Genomic DNA, 17,471 nt, shown 5'->3' on the forward strand with positions numbered 1-17,471 from the left:
GCTTTCTGTCTTTGTCTTGGAATTTGGAATGAGACTACTTGGTTTTGCCCTGGCCGGAGTGCTAGCTGGGAGGGAAACAGTCAAATGCATATTGTTTTGGGAGATGATATTTTTTTCCTAGTAAATCATCTCTCTGTTATGTATTTGTATTTCTTATTTTGAATGTATAATGTAAGCATTTGAATTTGAGTGTATTCCTCTTTGTTGGATTTTGTGCTTGTGTCCGGATGAGATTTATAGGTGATCTCAAACTAAGTAGATTGGTGGCATGCTCTTGGAATCTACATTTGTTCCCATTTCTCTAGTAATGGATGACCTGAGTTTGATACAATTTTTTTTTGTTTCGTGGATAGCTCATACGGTAGAGTCACGCTCTCACCGGCTAGGCAGAGTTGTCGTACCCATAAGGTCGCAGGTTCAAACCCCATCACCTGGGTGGGGATCCTGACCTCCCATAGTGGGCAGGGAGGTACATGCTGTGTCTTCTATCCTCCCATACCCGTTTTCCAGTTGTTTTCTGTCATTGTCTTGGAATGAGTTACTTAGTTTTGTCCCGACCCTGGCCGAGGTTCCTTGGCTGGGGGGGAAACAGTCGAATGTATAGTTATAGTACTTTGGGAGATGATATTTTTTTCCTTGTAAATCATCTCTCTGTTATGCATTGTATTATGTTTAGTTTACATATTATATTATATGATTTGTAAACATTTGAGTGTATTCCTCATAGTTGGGACCTGTGCTTGTGTCTGGATGAGACTTTTAGGTGATCTCAAACTAAGTACTTTGGCGGTGTGCTCTTGGAATCTACATCTGTTCCCTATTTGAACAAATTCCCCTTTGTCTCACCTTTTCTTTTGTGCTTTAATTATAATTCTAGAACTTTTTACTATCCCATGTTCTTCCTTTTTACTGGCGCTGATGTGACCTTAATGTGTTGCAAGCGCCGTAAAACCCTTAAAAACAAACAAACAAACCCCATCACCGCCGCGAAAATTTTTTATTCTCTATTGTCTTCTGGCACTTTTCTACTCACTTCATCTCTTGTTGTTACCCCTAAGTCTTACTTTTCTTGGGTGCTTTAATTGTAATTCTAGAACTCTTTCCTTCCCATTTTCTTCTTTTTTACTAGCGGTGATATAACCTAAATGTGTTGCAAGCGCCGTAAAACCCTTAAAAACAAATATTTTTCATTTTTTTAAAAACCCGCGACCTCCCACTGTTGGCCAGGGGTAGGGAGGGGTCAATTCTTGTGGACTTTCCTTTCCCTCTTTATCAATTTTCTACTTCAATATGTGTTTATTGTGTTGAGGATTGGGGAACGCAGGCCATGCATTGGCCGGTTTATTACTGATCCGTCCACAGCCTTGCTTTCTCTTCTCTCCCCAAATCTCTCTCTCTCTCTCTTTCTCTCTCTCTCTCTCTCTCTCTCTCTCTCTCTCTCTCTCTCTCTCTCTCTCTCTCTCTCTCTCTCTTGGTTTTACCCTGGCCCTGGCCGGATACACTGGCTGAGAGGGAAACAGTCAAATGTATAGTTATTATTTTGGGAGATGATCTTTTTTTCCTTGTAAATCATCTCTCTGTTATGTATTATTATATTTGTTGTTTTGAATTTATAGTGTAAGCATTTTATTGTTTTCCTCTTAGTTGGGATCTGTGCTCGTGTCTGGATGGAACTTTTAGGTGATCTCAAACTAAGTACATCGATGGGATGCTCTTGGAATCTACACCAATTCCCTGTTTGTACCATTCCCCTTTGTCTTACTTTTTCTTGGATGCTTTAATTGTAATTCTAGAACTTTTTACTATCCAATATTCTCCCTTTTTACTGGCGCTGATATGACCTAAATGTGTTGCAAGCGCCGTAAAACCCTTAAAAACAAACCAAACAAACATTTTCTACAACAATTAGTGTGTAGGCCTACCTCTTGGCGGAGGTCCTGTGGGAGTGTCAGTGTGAGACTTAAATGGGGTTTCAGACACAAGGATCTCCTGATATTTAATTTGTTTGCGTCGTCTTACTTTTTTCTTCGGTACATAATAATGTGATCTTTAGCCTTTGACTGTTTTGCTTCTATCATTTTCATTTTATACAGTCCCTTAAATGACTTTTTAAGATCTGCAAGCACCATAAAACAAGTAAGCAAACATGACTGAAGCATTTGAAGATGAAGTCACATTTTATTAATGTGTACTTTTTTGTTTTATTTATTTTTTTCTCAATTTTAATTTAAAGTAAATCTTGGATAGATGTAACGCTATTGTATTCTTGATTACATCATTTGTAAATCAGGCAACAGTGGTCGTGGAAAACGTGGAGGTAAATAAGGTGGTGTTAAGGGATTCTGACTCAGATGGCATATCACCGCAATAACCCAGCATTCTAAAAATCATATCCAGCATCTGGATAATAGCCCCAAAGGTACCCGTGGGTTTAGCACCCTGGGTGGTGGGGATGGATTGCATGAACGACTTGATGAAGTTTTGTTTGAGTAGCTGTTGTTGTTTCTTTAGAAACTGTCTGGGGTTTTTCAGGGCTTGTAATCCAAGTTGAACTTTTACTTTTCCTGAGCGACCTCTGGATCGGCGTGACCAGGAGCTGACACACAACAGTAGACAGGCCAGGAGAACGAGGCAGATGGTGAAACGACGCATAGTGGTTGTGATTTTAAAAAAAAAATTTTTTGTTTTTTTTTTTTGTTTTTTTTTTAAATTTAAATTTTTTTTTTTTTTTGGTTCAGTGAGTTCTGCTTGCTTGATGTTGATAGATCAGTCGGAAACCTAGTAATAACAAAGTTATACATCATTAGAATACAATACAAAGTGATAATAAGCTGCTAGAAGCTGTGGACTGTAAAAAGTAATTTTAAAAAAAAGGAATATAACAGCTTCAAAAAAGAACAAAATATCAAACTTTACCAAACACGGAATGTTTCAGACTCAAAATCAACAACAGCCAACAACAAAAAATAATAAAAATATAAATAATACATTATTAAAACCGAATATTTCTCTATGGTCGGTCTGTTTTGTTTTGTTTTGTTTTTTTGTTTTTTTTTTAAAGTAATGTATTTATATTCTTTTTTTTTTGTCGTTGGCTGAAGAAGGGTTTTGAGCCTGAAGCGTTCCGTATTTGATATTTTGTTCTTTTTGAAGCTGATATATTCATTTTTGTTAATTAGTTTTTAGAATACAAGACCTCAATTTAATTTTTATAGGAATAAACGCAGTGTAGTATGAACACAGCCACGAATATCAGTCCATCTTTTTTTTAAATGCAAGGAGACGCCAATAGTTTCTCTAATTAGTCATTTTGACCGCCAAATGAAAGTAAATTTTATGCTGAATAAACCATAAACGAATCCTTATCTTCAACCGACCTCAAAACTACAAGGAAAGATCAACGATAATGATTTGTATCGAAAAGTTCAGATTCAAGTCTGTAAGTTGCAAAAGACACAGTTGCCCAGCACTGCAAATCTGGGAGAAGGGGTGATGAGCAAGGATTGAATCAATACAGCTTCTTCTTCATTACCATGTAGCTCATTTAATTTGAATTACACCTCTCTATCATAAATGATTTTCATCAGCTTTTATGTTTCAGTTGATTATATTACGCTTGTTTTTCAGTATAACCTTTCATAATGTATTGGATGTTTACATAAAAATATGCATGTAAGCATCGAAAGCACATTTAGTGTTCTCAGAAAGTATTCATACTTTCACTACTTGTTACAAATATGTATTGTGTTATTTAAAACTAAAACTAAAATTAAATCAACATCTTTGATTGGAAGTTATTCAATCAGAAAAACTTAACAATTGTTATTTCCCTTTTTTAATTTATGAAATATAAGCTCGATCTCTTTAAGACATTTTTTTTTATCTGATTCTAATTATTGTTTGTCAAGCAAGCTTTTATAACGATTTAGTTTTAAGATTATTATTATTATTATTATTATTATTATTATTATTATTATTATTATTATTATTATTATTATTATTATTATTGTTGTTGTTGTTGTTGTTGTTGTTGTTGTTGTTATTATTATTATTATTATTATTATTATTATTATTATTATTATTATTATTATTATTATTATTATCATCATCATCATCATATTATTTTCTGGGCACTGTCCCTGGACTCTGTGAGAAGGAGGGGAAGAGGGGGTGGGGAGCACACTTCGTCCCCTCGTCCACGACCATATGGGCGTTCCTTATTTTATTTTTGAAAAGTTGGCAGCTATGTTATTATTATGTTTTGTTTTTTTTTAAAAGATTGCCAACATCAATAGGTCGCTATGGCAATGTATATACGAGATCTTATTTACCAATGTTATAAATAAAAAAACAAATCTAAGAAAACAGGGGGAAAAAACCCAAACAACCCCCCCCCCCCCCCAAAAAAAAAAAAAAAAATACTCAAACATATTCTATCAATATTATTGTTCAAAACTTTCTCTAGAGCTGTTCTCCTTCATCAAGAACTTAATCGTGGGGTCAAATTTTAATTTTAGCTTTGAAAAAATGACAAGACTGTCCTCCAATTTTCAAAGGACTTGTTTGTGAAAAAAAAAACACTTTCAAAGATAAATGAAATAACACTGGCATACACTGAGAAAATATGTACGTTACTTTGTTTACGACACTTCTTTTTCTCAATATTTACGCTTTCAGATTTAAGTTTTGGATTCACAGGAAAAAAAATGCATTAGTGGTAACAGAATCGTACACCTCATAATTCTGACACACTCAAAAAATATAAATAATGTCATATTGTACTTGCCTTCATAAACTCTGTTAAACGATACTTGTCGTGCACTCATAGAGTATCAAAATAACACGTAAAAAGTTGTCATATCCAATTTATATCAACAGCTTTTCGTCCCTTTGATAATATGCACGAGTGAACCCAAAGCAGGGAAGAGATGTCACTTTAACGTCATCCATGTCGTTTGGGTAAGGGATCACGTGACCAAAAGTTCTGGGTCATTGTGGAGATCCATTTTTTAGCCCAGGAAATCACTTAATATAGAAAATGAGATCTAGGGTAATACATTTCGGAAATTGCCGTTGAACCAATAATTTGTGAGATTCGTAAAGAGCAGATGTTTTTGACAGGATGTTGACGTCTTGTAGACAGCAAGTAATCTTCTTCGTCATCACCAATTTATATTGACCTCCGACAATATATTATCTCGGTGCATGTTTTTAATTATACACGAGACAAATAGTATAAGTACTATTTTCCATTTAAAAGAAACTTTTATTATGAATATCGCTTATGATTGAGTTGAGACGAGAGTGAAAATAATATTGTGTGACGGAATAAATCAGTTAAAAGTAAGTGAAGTTTGCAGTGCCAATATTTGATTTCAGATTCTTTGTAAACGCAATATTCAACACATTTCAAGTTATCTAAAGGCAATAAATTATCCTTTACCTTCTCCATCTCAATAAAAAGGTGCGAAGCTAAAGTTTGTTTTAAATTCAACTACAACAAACTAATTAGCCACTATCTCATAAACCGTCTGACAGATTTACATAAAATTGTGCCTGTAATCTTAGTTCGAAGAAACAATAACAAAATCTTATATTTATGTATCTCTGACTCTTATTTCGCAATTTGAAATTTATTTTATGGTCGCGGTATTCTCAAAAATTAGATTTTTTAACAGTTGTGATGCGCAAGATAATATTATGTTGGTTAGTATTATTATTATTATTATTATTATTATTATTATTATTATTATTATTATTATTATTATTATTATTATTATTATTATTATTATTATTATTATTATTATTATTTTGTCAATGGCATGGCATAGTGCTTTCGAGAATATAGTCGTGAACTATCGCCCAAAGACCACATCTTTGCGGGTCGAAACTAGTTAAGCTTTATTCTTTTCCTCCAAGTTACACATTTTGATGATAGAAAGTCTTTGGTGCTGATGTTAATATTGTGAAACAGCCTTTTATAATACCAAGACATGAAATGAAAATAATATAAATATATTTCACTTACAGTCTTTGATCGGTTTGATGAGTATTTTTGCTTTAGTCAGTGGTGTTTCTGCGTAATTCGCCTTTCTGGAAAAGGAGGAGGATGGTGATGAGAAGAAGAAGAAAGAGTCGGAGAGGGGGGGGGGGGGGGAGAATAAAATATGTTCATGTTTATTTTACCTACAATCGGAAGCAGGATGTGAAGTGAATGAATCAGTCCAAAACATTGCTTTTGACTTGTTTAGATTTGACAAGGAGTTCAAACAGAAAGACTATTTCAGAGCACTGAAAATTCCAATTTAAATAAATATGTAAAGGCCGATGAGTTAATATGCTTTAAATTAAAATAGACCTTTGGAGTTCCATGAAGCAGGATTAGGGTTAAATAAACGCTTGCATCCATTTGGATAAGACGATGATCTCTGGCAAAATACTTTCTGCAAGATCTAACAGACCCATCTACCCAATCAATGGGGCCAGAAAGGAAGAGACATTTTTTTTACAAGTGTTAGTGTTATTCAGTGAGAAAATTGGGAAATATTCTATGAATAAGATTCAATTAGTTTGGTAAATCCAAGGCTGAGACTTCAAGAGGAGGTTTTTAAGTTTGGCTTGTCAGAAAAGTTACTTTTCCTGCTAGAAAACATTGTTTGGCAGGACATTTTGCTTTAGAAACAAGAAACCTATATCTCTCACAGAACTATGACCTTATTTATTTTGATGAATCGTGGATGATGATTAATGCTTAGCATAATGTTTGAAAATAATTGGCTGCCTAGATGGAATATACATAAATGGCAAATTCCAACATGCGTAGATAAGAGTAATTAAGAGAACAACTTTGCTGCTCACTGGGAGTAGATATCAAGAACTTAATGTTATTTTAGGGTTTTTCTTTCATCGAAAGCAGAGGTTTCCTCACTTATATGAAGGGGACTAGGTATTAAGATAAAAGAACAGAACTTACTCTTGTTCACTCACCAGACAAGCCCGCGTGTTATCAATGTCTCATAATATCATAATGTATCCCGATAGCTCAGTTGGTAGAACACTCGCTTTACACGCAAAGGGACCGTGATCGATCGTGCATTCGATATTTTTTCTGACCCCCTATTCACTTAGCGATGGGTCCGTAGATCTAGCGGAAAGTAATTTACAACAAACTAGCGTCTTATCCAAAAGAAAGCAAGCAATTGCTATCGTTGAATCACGCTATAGAAATCGGGATAAATCCCGGATTCATGGGCCTAATAATAGTTTTGAAGGACTACATAAGGTAATTTCGTTGAGAAAAGACAATACTGAAAGAGCTGAATACAAGAAGAAAGAGAAAGACATGGTTTAATAATGAAAAAATCGTGTTTGACAACTTCTGTTTAAAACCAGAGCTGCTATGCATTGTGCGGTTTGTGAGGAAGAGAGAGAATTCATTCGACAGTTCGACAATAATATGGGCACATCAGTGTTACACAAATCTCATTTAAATCTCATCGAATTTGTGTAAGAGTAAAATGATGGCGACCATCAAAGCATTGGCAGGTGTCAAAGAACAAACAAAGGGTGATTTGAAGGAATCTAGAGAGTCATTATCTGCAAATTGTTAGGTTCTCGGACTGCAGCAACTACAAGAATATGTAGCAGGATAATGATGAACTTATTGTGTCCAGTTAATTATGATTGTATTTGATTTTTAACATCTTTGGTTTAATTGCATTTTTTTGTGATTGTATATTTGCCTGTGCCAAAAGGTAGTTTTTGTCACAATGATAACAAAATTTTACAACATTTTAAAACATCTGATTGCCCGCTATCGAAGTATAGCAGTTATATCTATTTAAAGTGTAAGAAAAAGGTTGGGCAAACGTTTTCTACATTTTTCAACTCTTTTAGAAGCTATTCCTGCTGGTATTTTGGTGCTTGACAGTCTGGTTTTGGATTATTTACCCTAGAGAAACAGATAGAAACAAAAATTTTCAAAGGCTATTCAAAATAACTTCATATTGATGTCTTGTTGTCCAATGTTATGAAAAGGACCTTTTTGGCAAATATTAATTTACATAATATTGTGAGGACATCTTATGTTCTGACCAGAAAATTAAGTGATAGGGCAATGCTATTATAAATTTCATTCTCAGGCAAACAGACACCCTATCCGCCCTACTGTTCAGCTACCCGCAAACCACATTCTTAGAACCATGAATCACAAAAAGTTCATCGTAACCCTTGTGACAGCTTTCCTCCTGTGTGCAATCTTGACCTCACGGACCGCAGAGGCTACCATCGTCAACGTCAGGGCAGCGGGTCGGACCTTTAATCTGAACCAAGTTGCTGGAGGCGGGAACGCCCTGGCTCTCATAAACGGCCCAAGTGGTCCGATGATCGGGCAGGTTATCCAAGGTGTGCTAGACAATGTCGTCAGCAATGATGGACTCCATCTATGAGATCTCGATGATACCTCAAGTCATCGGCGACTAGCACTCAAAACTTCCCGACATCGATGACCAAGGAAAAGTCGGGAATTCCCGAGAACCGAGAAAAAGCACTTCAACTGAGCTTTGGATGGCTTTTTTTGGTATTAAAACTTATTATACATTAGATAAATTAACTTTGTATAATAATAAAACATTGATACCTTTAACCATTTTGATCTATTTACGACGTTTGTGTTTTGTTAGCTATTTTTAAAATATGATATAACGTCAATACCCAATACCAATGACTGGGTATTGAATGAAATAATGGAATGCCCAAGGTACAACCAGTTGAGAAGGAACTTCTGGCCTGACCGAACCCCATACTCAAAGAAGCTGTACGGCAGTGAGGACGACCTCAGGACCACTGTGGGCTTCATTCACCAGACCGGACTGACCATGTGACGTGACGGGAACGAAGAAGAAGAAGAAGAATGAAATACCGATGACTGAGGTATTGACGCGGTCATCGAGACTAAAAAAAGTCGACGAAGGCAATGCATGGATTGTGTGCGAGAGAGGGGTGAATACCAGCAAGTCATGGGCTTGCGATTTGCAGCACGCGGCATCGCTGCTCAAACTTTTAATCGCCCCCCATTTCTTCCACTCCCCGCCTCATGGATCATGCTCCCCACCCTGCCCCCACTCCCCACCTCCTTTATGGCCTGAGAGCATCTTAGTGCGATTATTATGACACTCACTTTTGGATCGGAAGGTCCTGGATTCGAGCCTCGCTCGGCGCATAGTTGAGTCCTTGGAGAAGGCTCTTTACTCACATTCTCTCACCGTACTCAGGTGTAAGATGAGTACCAGCTGCAACACCGATACAACGGACTCAGCATCAGACATTGGGGTGCCTCCGCCAAACAAGAAGTCAATATGGGACGCCCATGACGCGAAAGTTACTGAACTGATAAAGCGTGCCCCGGCAAAAATCTCCGGACCAGAGATGGAGATCCGGAGATATACATAGAGTCCAAAGCTGCAAAGACATGAGGACCCGCTGGCGTGGTGGAAGGTAAACAAGGATGTAATGCCTCATCTCAGCAACATTGCTAAACAATTCTTTGGGATACGGAACGCCTGTTTTCAAAGGCAGGGGAACTGCTCTCCGCCAGGTGTGATACAGTGCCAGGCATAGCTGGTAAAAAAGTATTAGAACCATATGATCTCAAAAGATCATCACTCCATGGCTAAGGTTTGATCCTCAATCGATGCAGGTTAATGATTTGGGATTTTTTTCTCTTGTCTTCTTCTTCTTCTTCTTCTTCTTCTTCTTCTTCTTCTTCTTCTTCTTCTTCTTCTTCTTCTTCTTCTTCTTCTTCTTCTTCTTCTTCTTCTTCTTCTTCTTCTCCTCCTTCTTCTTCTTTACCATAATGTCACCAACGTCTAAGTGGTTCAATGTGATCTACAATATATTGAGCGAGATATGAATAAGGATAGACCGTCATCTATCCTATGGGCGCTTATTTTTACAAACTGCTACACTCCACAGAGAGTCGTTCTCCACAGAGAGTCGCACTCCACAGAGAACGGTCTCTATGGTTACCTCCGCTCTTTTCTCTTTTTCCTTTTTCTTCTGCTTTGAAAGTTCTAAAAGTAGTCTTGAATTCCTAAGGGGAAAGATTTTTGATAACATACATGGGTCAAAGACAATATAAGACAAATTGACTACTGCAATCAAATGTGACAAGAATTGCATTTAAAACCATCATCGGTGATTCAAGTCTGAGACAACTTTGAGGACACAAGCACTCGATTCCAGTTAACAGGGATACGCTCAAACAAATACAAGAATGATTTGCTCAAATTACGTAGGTATGATTAAAAATAATTAGGGTTTAAAATCATCAGTCCATTTTCATTTGGACAGTATAATTAAACTGTTTGGCTATGCAGTTATTGATACTAAAAAACGGCGCCATTATCATCAAAAGTTTTGTTTTTGTCTCAAGTTTTCTCAAGAAGCCCTTTTCTGTCTTTCATGATCCCTCCAACTCAAAAGACGTCTTAAATCATTTATTCCAACAAAAGTTGACATTTTAGTCGTGTAGATACCAGTGTTTGAAGTATTTTATTAGACATTTATTGTTTACATTTACATGAAGATTTTTAGTCACGATGTGCCATATCAATTTTATCCGTATTACGACAACATTTCGAATGACACAGAATCGTCTTGGTGTCACGGTAATGATAGCCAGCGGCTACGACCAAGCCCTGGTGGTGTGCGGGATGGAAGTAAAATTATATACTCAAATAGGTAACAGACCTCCACCTTTTCATTCCAGTCGAACACATAAAGTACATAACACACAACGGTGAACGGTGCCTAAGGTTTCTGATCAACATACCAGTCAAGGACACTCATAACAACATGCCAATAGAAAACGACACATCAACATATCAACAAAACACAATGACAACAGCTGATCATTTTGATGGTGTGCAAGACTTATATAAACAAAACGAGAACGTGCCATCTAAAAATAGGACCATAACAGCAAAGAGGGGAAGAAAGGCCAAATGAAATAAAGAGAAAAAGTAACCGAACCAACTGAAATAATAACTCTCTTAATATAGCAAGCAGGCAAACAAACAGTGATCGAAATGGTGAACTGAGACAAATGTTTTCAACTATGACTATAAACTTTCAAAGTATATCTCCAAAACTGCCCGAATTCTGGATATTGATATCAAACATAAAACCAGACATAATCATAGGTACTGAAACATGGCTACATTCTGAAATAAAGGACAGTGAAATATTTCCACCAGAAAAAACGTGTTCAGGAAAGACAAAGGAGATAGGCACGGTGAGGTGCTGGTTGCAACAACAACGAACCTCTCAGTATTAAATCTTGACATTCAATAAAACCAGAATCGGTGTTCGTAAATATCAAAACAGAGCAAGGCCTACTCGCTGTGGGAGCTATGTACAGGACACCTTCAAATTCAACTATGGAACAAATGACTGAGATAACACGCTGTATTGATCACCTCGACCCGAAAATTGTACTCTGATAAAGCGGAGATTTGAACCTACCTGACATCAATTGGGAACTAGAAAAAATAACCAGTTACTAATACCACTCATCTATAAAAGCAAGCATTTATTAACAAAATGCAAGATTTTGGCCTTAGTCAAATAAACAAAAATCCAAAAGGGGTACAAATCTCGTCGGCTTATTTATCACAAATCGACCAAATTTAATTGTCAAATGTACAACCATTCCAGGAATGAGTGACCATGACATCCTCATCATGGGATGCACAATCTAAGCAAAGAAAATCACAAAAAATAAAAATCGCACCCTATTACTATTTGGAAAAAAGGCAAATATCACCGATAAGCGGACAGAAGAACAGGTATTTTTAGTGAAAACATAATTATTAGTCAGCATCTTAAAAGCACCGAGGACGTTTGGATTGCCATAAATGACCACCTAAACCAAATGATGTCCAAACATATACCAACAATGGAAATCTCAAGGAAATTCCACCAACCATGGATAAACACTACTTTTAAACGGTTATCCAGACGGAAAAAAAAGGCATGGAGCAGAGCGAGAAAGTCCAACAGTAAAAATGACTGGTACAATTACGCCCAACTGAAAAAGAAACGCAAAGAGAGAGAGAGAGAGAGAGAGAGAGAGAGAGAGAGAGAGAGAGAGAGAGAGAGAGAGAGATAGATAGATAGATAGAGAGAGAGGGAGAGAGAGAGAGAGAGAGAGAGAGAGAGAGAGAGAGAGAGAGAGAGAGAGAGAAGTAGAAGAGCCTATCATCATCATGTTAAGGAACTTGTCAGTGAAGACTCAAACAAAAAACTCTGGAAATTTATAAAAAGTAGGAGGTGCGATTCGGTTGGAATAGCGCCCCTTGAGCATTATAATGTTTTATACTCTGATGCAAAGGAAAAAGCAGACACTGCTCTGTTTTTGCTTCAAAAGCTCAAGCCAAAATTTCTAATCAACAACTACAAGGTGAGGAAAATGATCACAACCCTATTAGTTAATGGCCGAAATCAATGTGACAGTAGAGGGCGTTTCCAAACTCCTCGCCACTCTAGATCCAAAGAAAGCATGTGGCCCTGACACAATACCATCTCGTCTCTTAAATATATTGAGTAACGAATTTGCACCTGCCCTTACGCACTTTTCAAATTCTCTCTTGAAACGGGAGACATTGTTTGGAAGCACGCTCTTGTTCAACCCAATCTGCAAGAAAGGTGATAGAATCAGCGCTCAAAATACCGTCCCATTTCATTAACTATCATCTGCTGCAAACTGTTAGAGCACATAGTGAGATCTCAATAACTGAATATCTCGAAACTAACAGTATTTTTGTGATGAACAGCACGGATTTAGAAAGCACCGATCATATCAAACACAACTTATATCATTAACACATGATCTGTCAGCCGCTATTGACAAAGTAGGTCAAATTGATCTAGTGCTACTGGACTTTGCCAAAGCCTTCGACAAGGTTTCTCACCACCGGCTAAAGCAGGAATTGGAACAGGAACAAAACCTTACAATGGATTGCAGCGTTTCTGGACAACCGCACCCAACAAGTTCTTGTCGACGGCGAGACTTCAACTATCGGGATGGTGACATTAGGTGTACCTCAGGGCTCAGTCCTTGGGCCCACCCTATTTTTAGTGTACATAAAAGATCTTCCACGAGGTATAAGGTCAAAAGTGCGTCTCTTAGCTGACGAAACAGCATTGTATAATCAGATAAGAACAAAATATGACTGCAAAACACTAAATGACGATCTAGCTGAACTACAAGAATGGGAAACGTAAATCAATTGGAATTCAACGTATCAAAGTGCAATGTTTTAACCATCAGAAATAAGAGAGCACTGATTACATTTAAATACCAACTTCATGATCAAAACCTGGAACATGTAAAGACAGCAAAATACCTTGGCATTGAGTTTGATAAAATCATTATGTGGAACGATCATATATGTCACCTGGCAAATCAAACAAGCGCTTACATCACCCGCAATTTAAAAAGATGCCCAATTTCAACTCAAACTCTTGCTTTTAAAACTATTGTTACACTGATTTTGGAGTATGTCAGCTCAATCTGAGACCCATATACAAAGAAAAACATCGACACTTTAGAAAACATCCAAAGAAAAACAGCAATACGCATCACAAACACGTTCGATCCATTCTCAAGTGCATCTGAAACAACTACGGATTGGCCTTGAACCTCTGGAAAAGAGAAGAAAAATATATAAAATTAAAATGTTTCAAAAGATCTACTACGAAAAGTCGTGCCTTAAACTTCCAAACGACATCAAATATATCAGCACAAGAATAACGAGGGGACACGAGCAAGAGTAACCATCCCAACATCTAAAACGGACGCCATTTGTATTCGTTTTTCCCTTCCATTGCCCGACTGTGGAATCGCCTCCCAGCTGAAAACGGTTGCCAACATGCCTTCACGCGGTTGCTAGAGTTCACATCGTGACTTTTTACTCTATGTATTGTTTATTAGTATTATGTACAGTGTTTTAACAAGTTTAAAATGTAATACCCTACAAACTGTGGAGTGATCCTCGACAATTTTGGAGGCTTCCACACGACGAAGAAGAAGAAGAAGAGTTCCTGGTTGTGAGCCATTTTGCCATTTACCGCATGCCATGAAAAAGAATTCCGCGTTTTGCCTCTCTGGAGAAATATTTGTAAATTTGCCTCTTTGTGGCAATTGTGCATGTTTAATCCACATTTTTCTCAGTTTTTATGAATGTAGAAATCACAACAGGAGCTACGGCTCTGGCTTTCAACTATTAAATCGCAACAATTGTTTGTGTTAAATGTGTACACAAAGTGTACAATTTGCTGTGTCATTTTGAACCCAGGGTGGCAATGTTAGTGAGTAATGCATATGAATCTCATGAACTGTCAAGCCTGTGCGAGAGTTCAGTGATCTTAATCACAACAGAAATCTCTGTGTATAATATTGTATTGTAAAACATTTTCACTCATCCCAGACCCTTCGTTTTTTATAAACCATAAAGAAGAAATATCCTGAAGTATGGTACTGTTACCGATGCAAAAAATGGCTTACTTAATGTCACTAACAATTCTAGTGTTCCAGACAATTATCATTAAAATCCACCAGACGGTTGTGAAGATATCAACGTCAACGCGTGCGCACGGGCTGTGGAATGGACTATAGTATCTACAAGTACCCAACAACACTCATATATATATATATATATATATATATATATATATATATATATATATATATATATATATATATATATATATATATATATACCAAGTAAGATTAGAGACATACCAATCTTGGTGAAGGCTCCTCCTCCAGGTCTGTTTTGGACGACCGCGTTTCCTCTTGCCTTTCGGGTTCCATTCGAGAGCCTGCTTGAAACTGTTACAGGGCTCCTTCTGAGGGGAATGGGCAGCCCATCGCCACTTTCTGCACCTGGCCTGGACTTCCATTTGCTCTTGTTTGTTTTTGTCCAAAGGTCAGTGTTTTCTACCTGTCAAACCATTTTAATTTGAGAATTTGTCGAAGACAGCGATTGACAAAAGTTTCCATCCTGGCAGATGAGGTCAAGGTAATTCGCCAAGTCTCTGGCCCCAAGAGCAGAATTGCTTTAACTTAAGTGTTAAAGATTTTATGTTTGGCTTTTGCGGTGATGCTGGAAGCTTTCTATATCGGTCTCAATATTGCAAAGGCTTGGAGCGCTTACTTTCATTAGTCTAGCAATAGATGTCCTCTTCAGTTCCACCTGACTGACGGATTTTGCTGCCAAGGTCTGTAAATTTTCCTGGTCTGTAGAAAGCGACTAGGTACACTATACACAAACAGACCATTGTTCACTATAATGGTGCTATTGATAGAACGAAGATGACGTCACTCAGGCTTTTGTTATTGTTTTTTTTTTTGCCATCCACGTTTATGAGTAATTCTGTTAACGGTATTATCCAGACTATAAAAGTTCATGGTTACACATAGTTTTGTGTGTTGGTTCGTTATATTTCAGGATGGCAATGTTGTGAGCTACTTAGCCAAGGGCATACTATCTATGATTGTATGCGTTTGGCTAAGAAGCTCACAACATTGTCACCCGGAAGTATAACGGACCAACACACATACTCAAATTAAGAGACCATAGTTCACTATAATACTCCATTATATACATAAAGACCATAGTTTTCTATAATAATATTATTTAATGCTGACTGCTGTATTGTCTCTAATCTGAAGTGACACAATGTGCTCTTTTAAAACATTTTTAGGGCATTATTTTGATTGTGTATGATTTCATCATTATTATTCTAGAAGTAGTTGCTATACTAATATTTTGTGTTTTAAAGAAATGACATTGTAGACGAAAGCTATTATTTTCATTGTGCAGATAACAATTCACAGAAAGGTAAGAATAGATTATTTGAATTATAAATTTGTCTACACTCGGGCCCAATTTAATGTAAGCGGACTAGATTTAGTTATTTACTAGTCTAATAAATGACTTGCTAGTCTAAGCATAAGGGGAGCAAGTGACTATAAAAAATCGGATTTCATGAACGGTTTCTAGTCTCTGACTATCTAGGCTCTTACCTAGAAGTTGGCGTTGTAATGACGGTGACTAATTCGGCAATGCTGTGCTGGCAACATCAAGCTCTCCAGTACACGATCGCATGTAAGATACCAGTCTTCATAATTTTCATGCAAAAGATTTCCAAAGAGGAAACTAGCAACACATCAGATATAGATAATATTTCGTTCCGTTTCATATTTGAACTTACTGTAGCCATGATGAATCAAATCACGCGATATTGACTATCGACTGATCAGACTACAATGTTGTCCACGGTCGACTGTCAATTCTATATTTATCCCAATGAAAGTTCATTGAAACTCAAACAAATTGAACCCCCTACCCCTAAATGAAATAAAAAACCAAACCAAACAAAAAAACCCCACAAATAACAAACAAACAAAATAGAAAAAGCGTTCTGATGAATCACATTATTTCAGTCAATTACAATGCCAACAGAATAACTTCTGTCACCACTATACTTTCTAATAATTTTTCTTGTTGGTTGTTCTTTGACGCAAACCCTTTGATTTTGGAGTCTTTCGCTCACTCTCAACTCATGAGCCAATAGATTCATTTTTTTTTAGTTTTTACTCACAGAAATGTGTACTTTCGACGCTCTGCACTTATCTTATAGATTAAAAAAAAAAGCCAATGTCAATAACAATAGGACACTTTTTGCCTTTGTCATTCGTCACCGACGTATTTTCCTTCCGAATCGAAGCTCTCTCAATCTAAAAATAACGGCTATCTTGTCGAGGCTATGACGTATCCTAATAACTAGTCTCAGACTAGGCTTGAAGCCCGGCCTCAGCAAATGACTAAAACTTGGCCAAACTTAGTCCCAAGGTGCCGTGATTTTAGTCTGACTTGTTTGGTCAGCTGACATGAAATCCAATTTTTTCAAGTCCTTGATTATAGTCAAAGACAAAACATTAGTCCGCGTTCATGAAAACAGGCCTTGGTCGTTATCCATGTCGGAAAACTTAACTAATTTCATTCAATTAAAATTTTAAAATACCACCTGTTTGCCTTCTTTAATCACCATTTTGAATCATGTTTCTGTAGCGGTTGAGCAATATCGGAATATAAATTACAATGTATCAGCTCAATTATGAAGAAATTAATGTATTCAGACATCGGTCTTTTGTTACAGTGCTAACAAAAGCTATTAGCAACGTGTAATCATGTCTTCAATCAAAATGAATAGTCGATCAACTCAAAATGTGTGATTCAAGTGTTGAAGCAAATTTGAACTCAATTTTTATTTTCGTAATAGACAATACATTTTTCGACTTAGTAGAACTCTATGAAGCTTTTTATTTGGGCACGGAGAGATACTTTCTCATTTAATATCTTGTATATTTCGCTCACTTATCGAAGAGTTCATTGGGAAAATGG

General features: G+C 36.8%; 1 protein-coding gene and 1 long non-coding RNA gene across 3 annotated transcripts; one reads left to right on the forward strand and one right to left on the reverse strand.

Moving 5' to 3' along the window:
* Positions 1–2,176: 2,176 nt before the first annotated feature.
* On the reverse strand, positions 2,177–6,096 carry LOC144969569 (uncharacterized). 2 transcript variants are annotated; one of them, XM_078908713.1, is made up of 2 exons: positions 6,029–6,096; positions 2,177–2,778 (listed from the first exon to the last, which is right to left on the reverse strand). In XM_078908713.1, exon 2 carries the CDS (start codon positions 2,650–2,652, stop codon positions 2,287–2,289), a length of 366 nt encoding a protein of 121 aa, XP_078764839.1. In that variant the 5' UTR covers positions 2,653–2,778; positions 6,029–6,096; the 3' UTR covers positions 2,177–2,286. The 2 variants fall into 2 exon arrangements, with proteins under 2 accessions (XP_078764839.1, XP_078764840.1); XM_078908714.1 differs by lacking the exon at positions 6,029–6,096 and adding an exon at positions 4,787–4,889.
* On the forward strand, positions 5,241–8,544 carry LOC144969571 (uncharacterized). The gene is made up of 2 exons (XR_013644769.1): positions 5,241–5,343; positions 8,142–8,544. It is a non-coding gene; the product is annotated as an uncharacterized LOC144969571 (long non-coding RNA).
* The last annotated feature ends 8,927 nt before the right edge of the window (positions 8,545–17,471 follow it).

This window comes from Berghia stephanieae, chromosome 3 (genome assembly GCF_034508935.2).
Source record: "Berghia stephanieae isolate SIO BIC M18660-M18661 chromosome 3, UCSD_Bste_1.3, whole genome shotgun sequence".
In the NCBI taxonomy this organism is placed as follows: domain Eukaryota; kingdom Metazoa; phylum Mollusca; class Gastropoda; order Nudibranchia; family Aeolidiidae; genus Berghia; species Berghia stephanieae.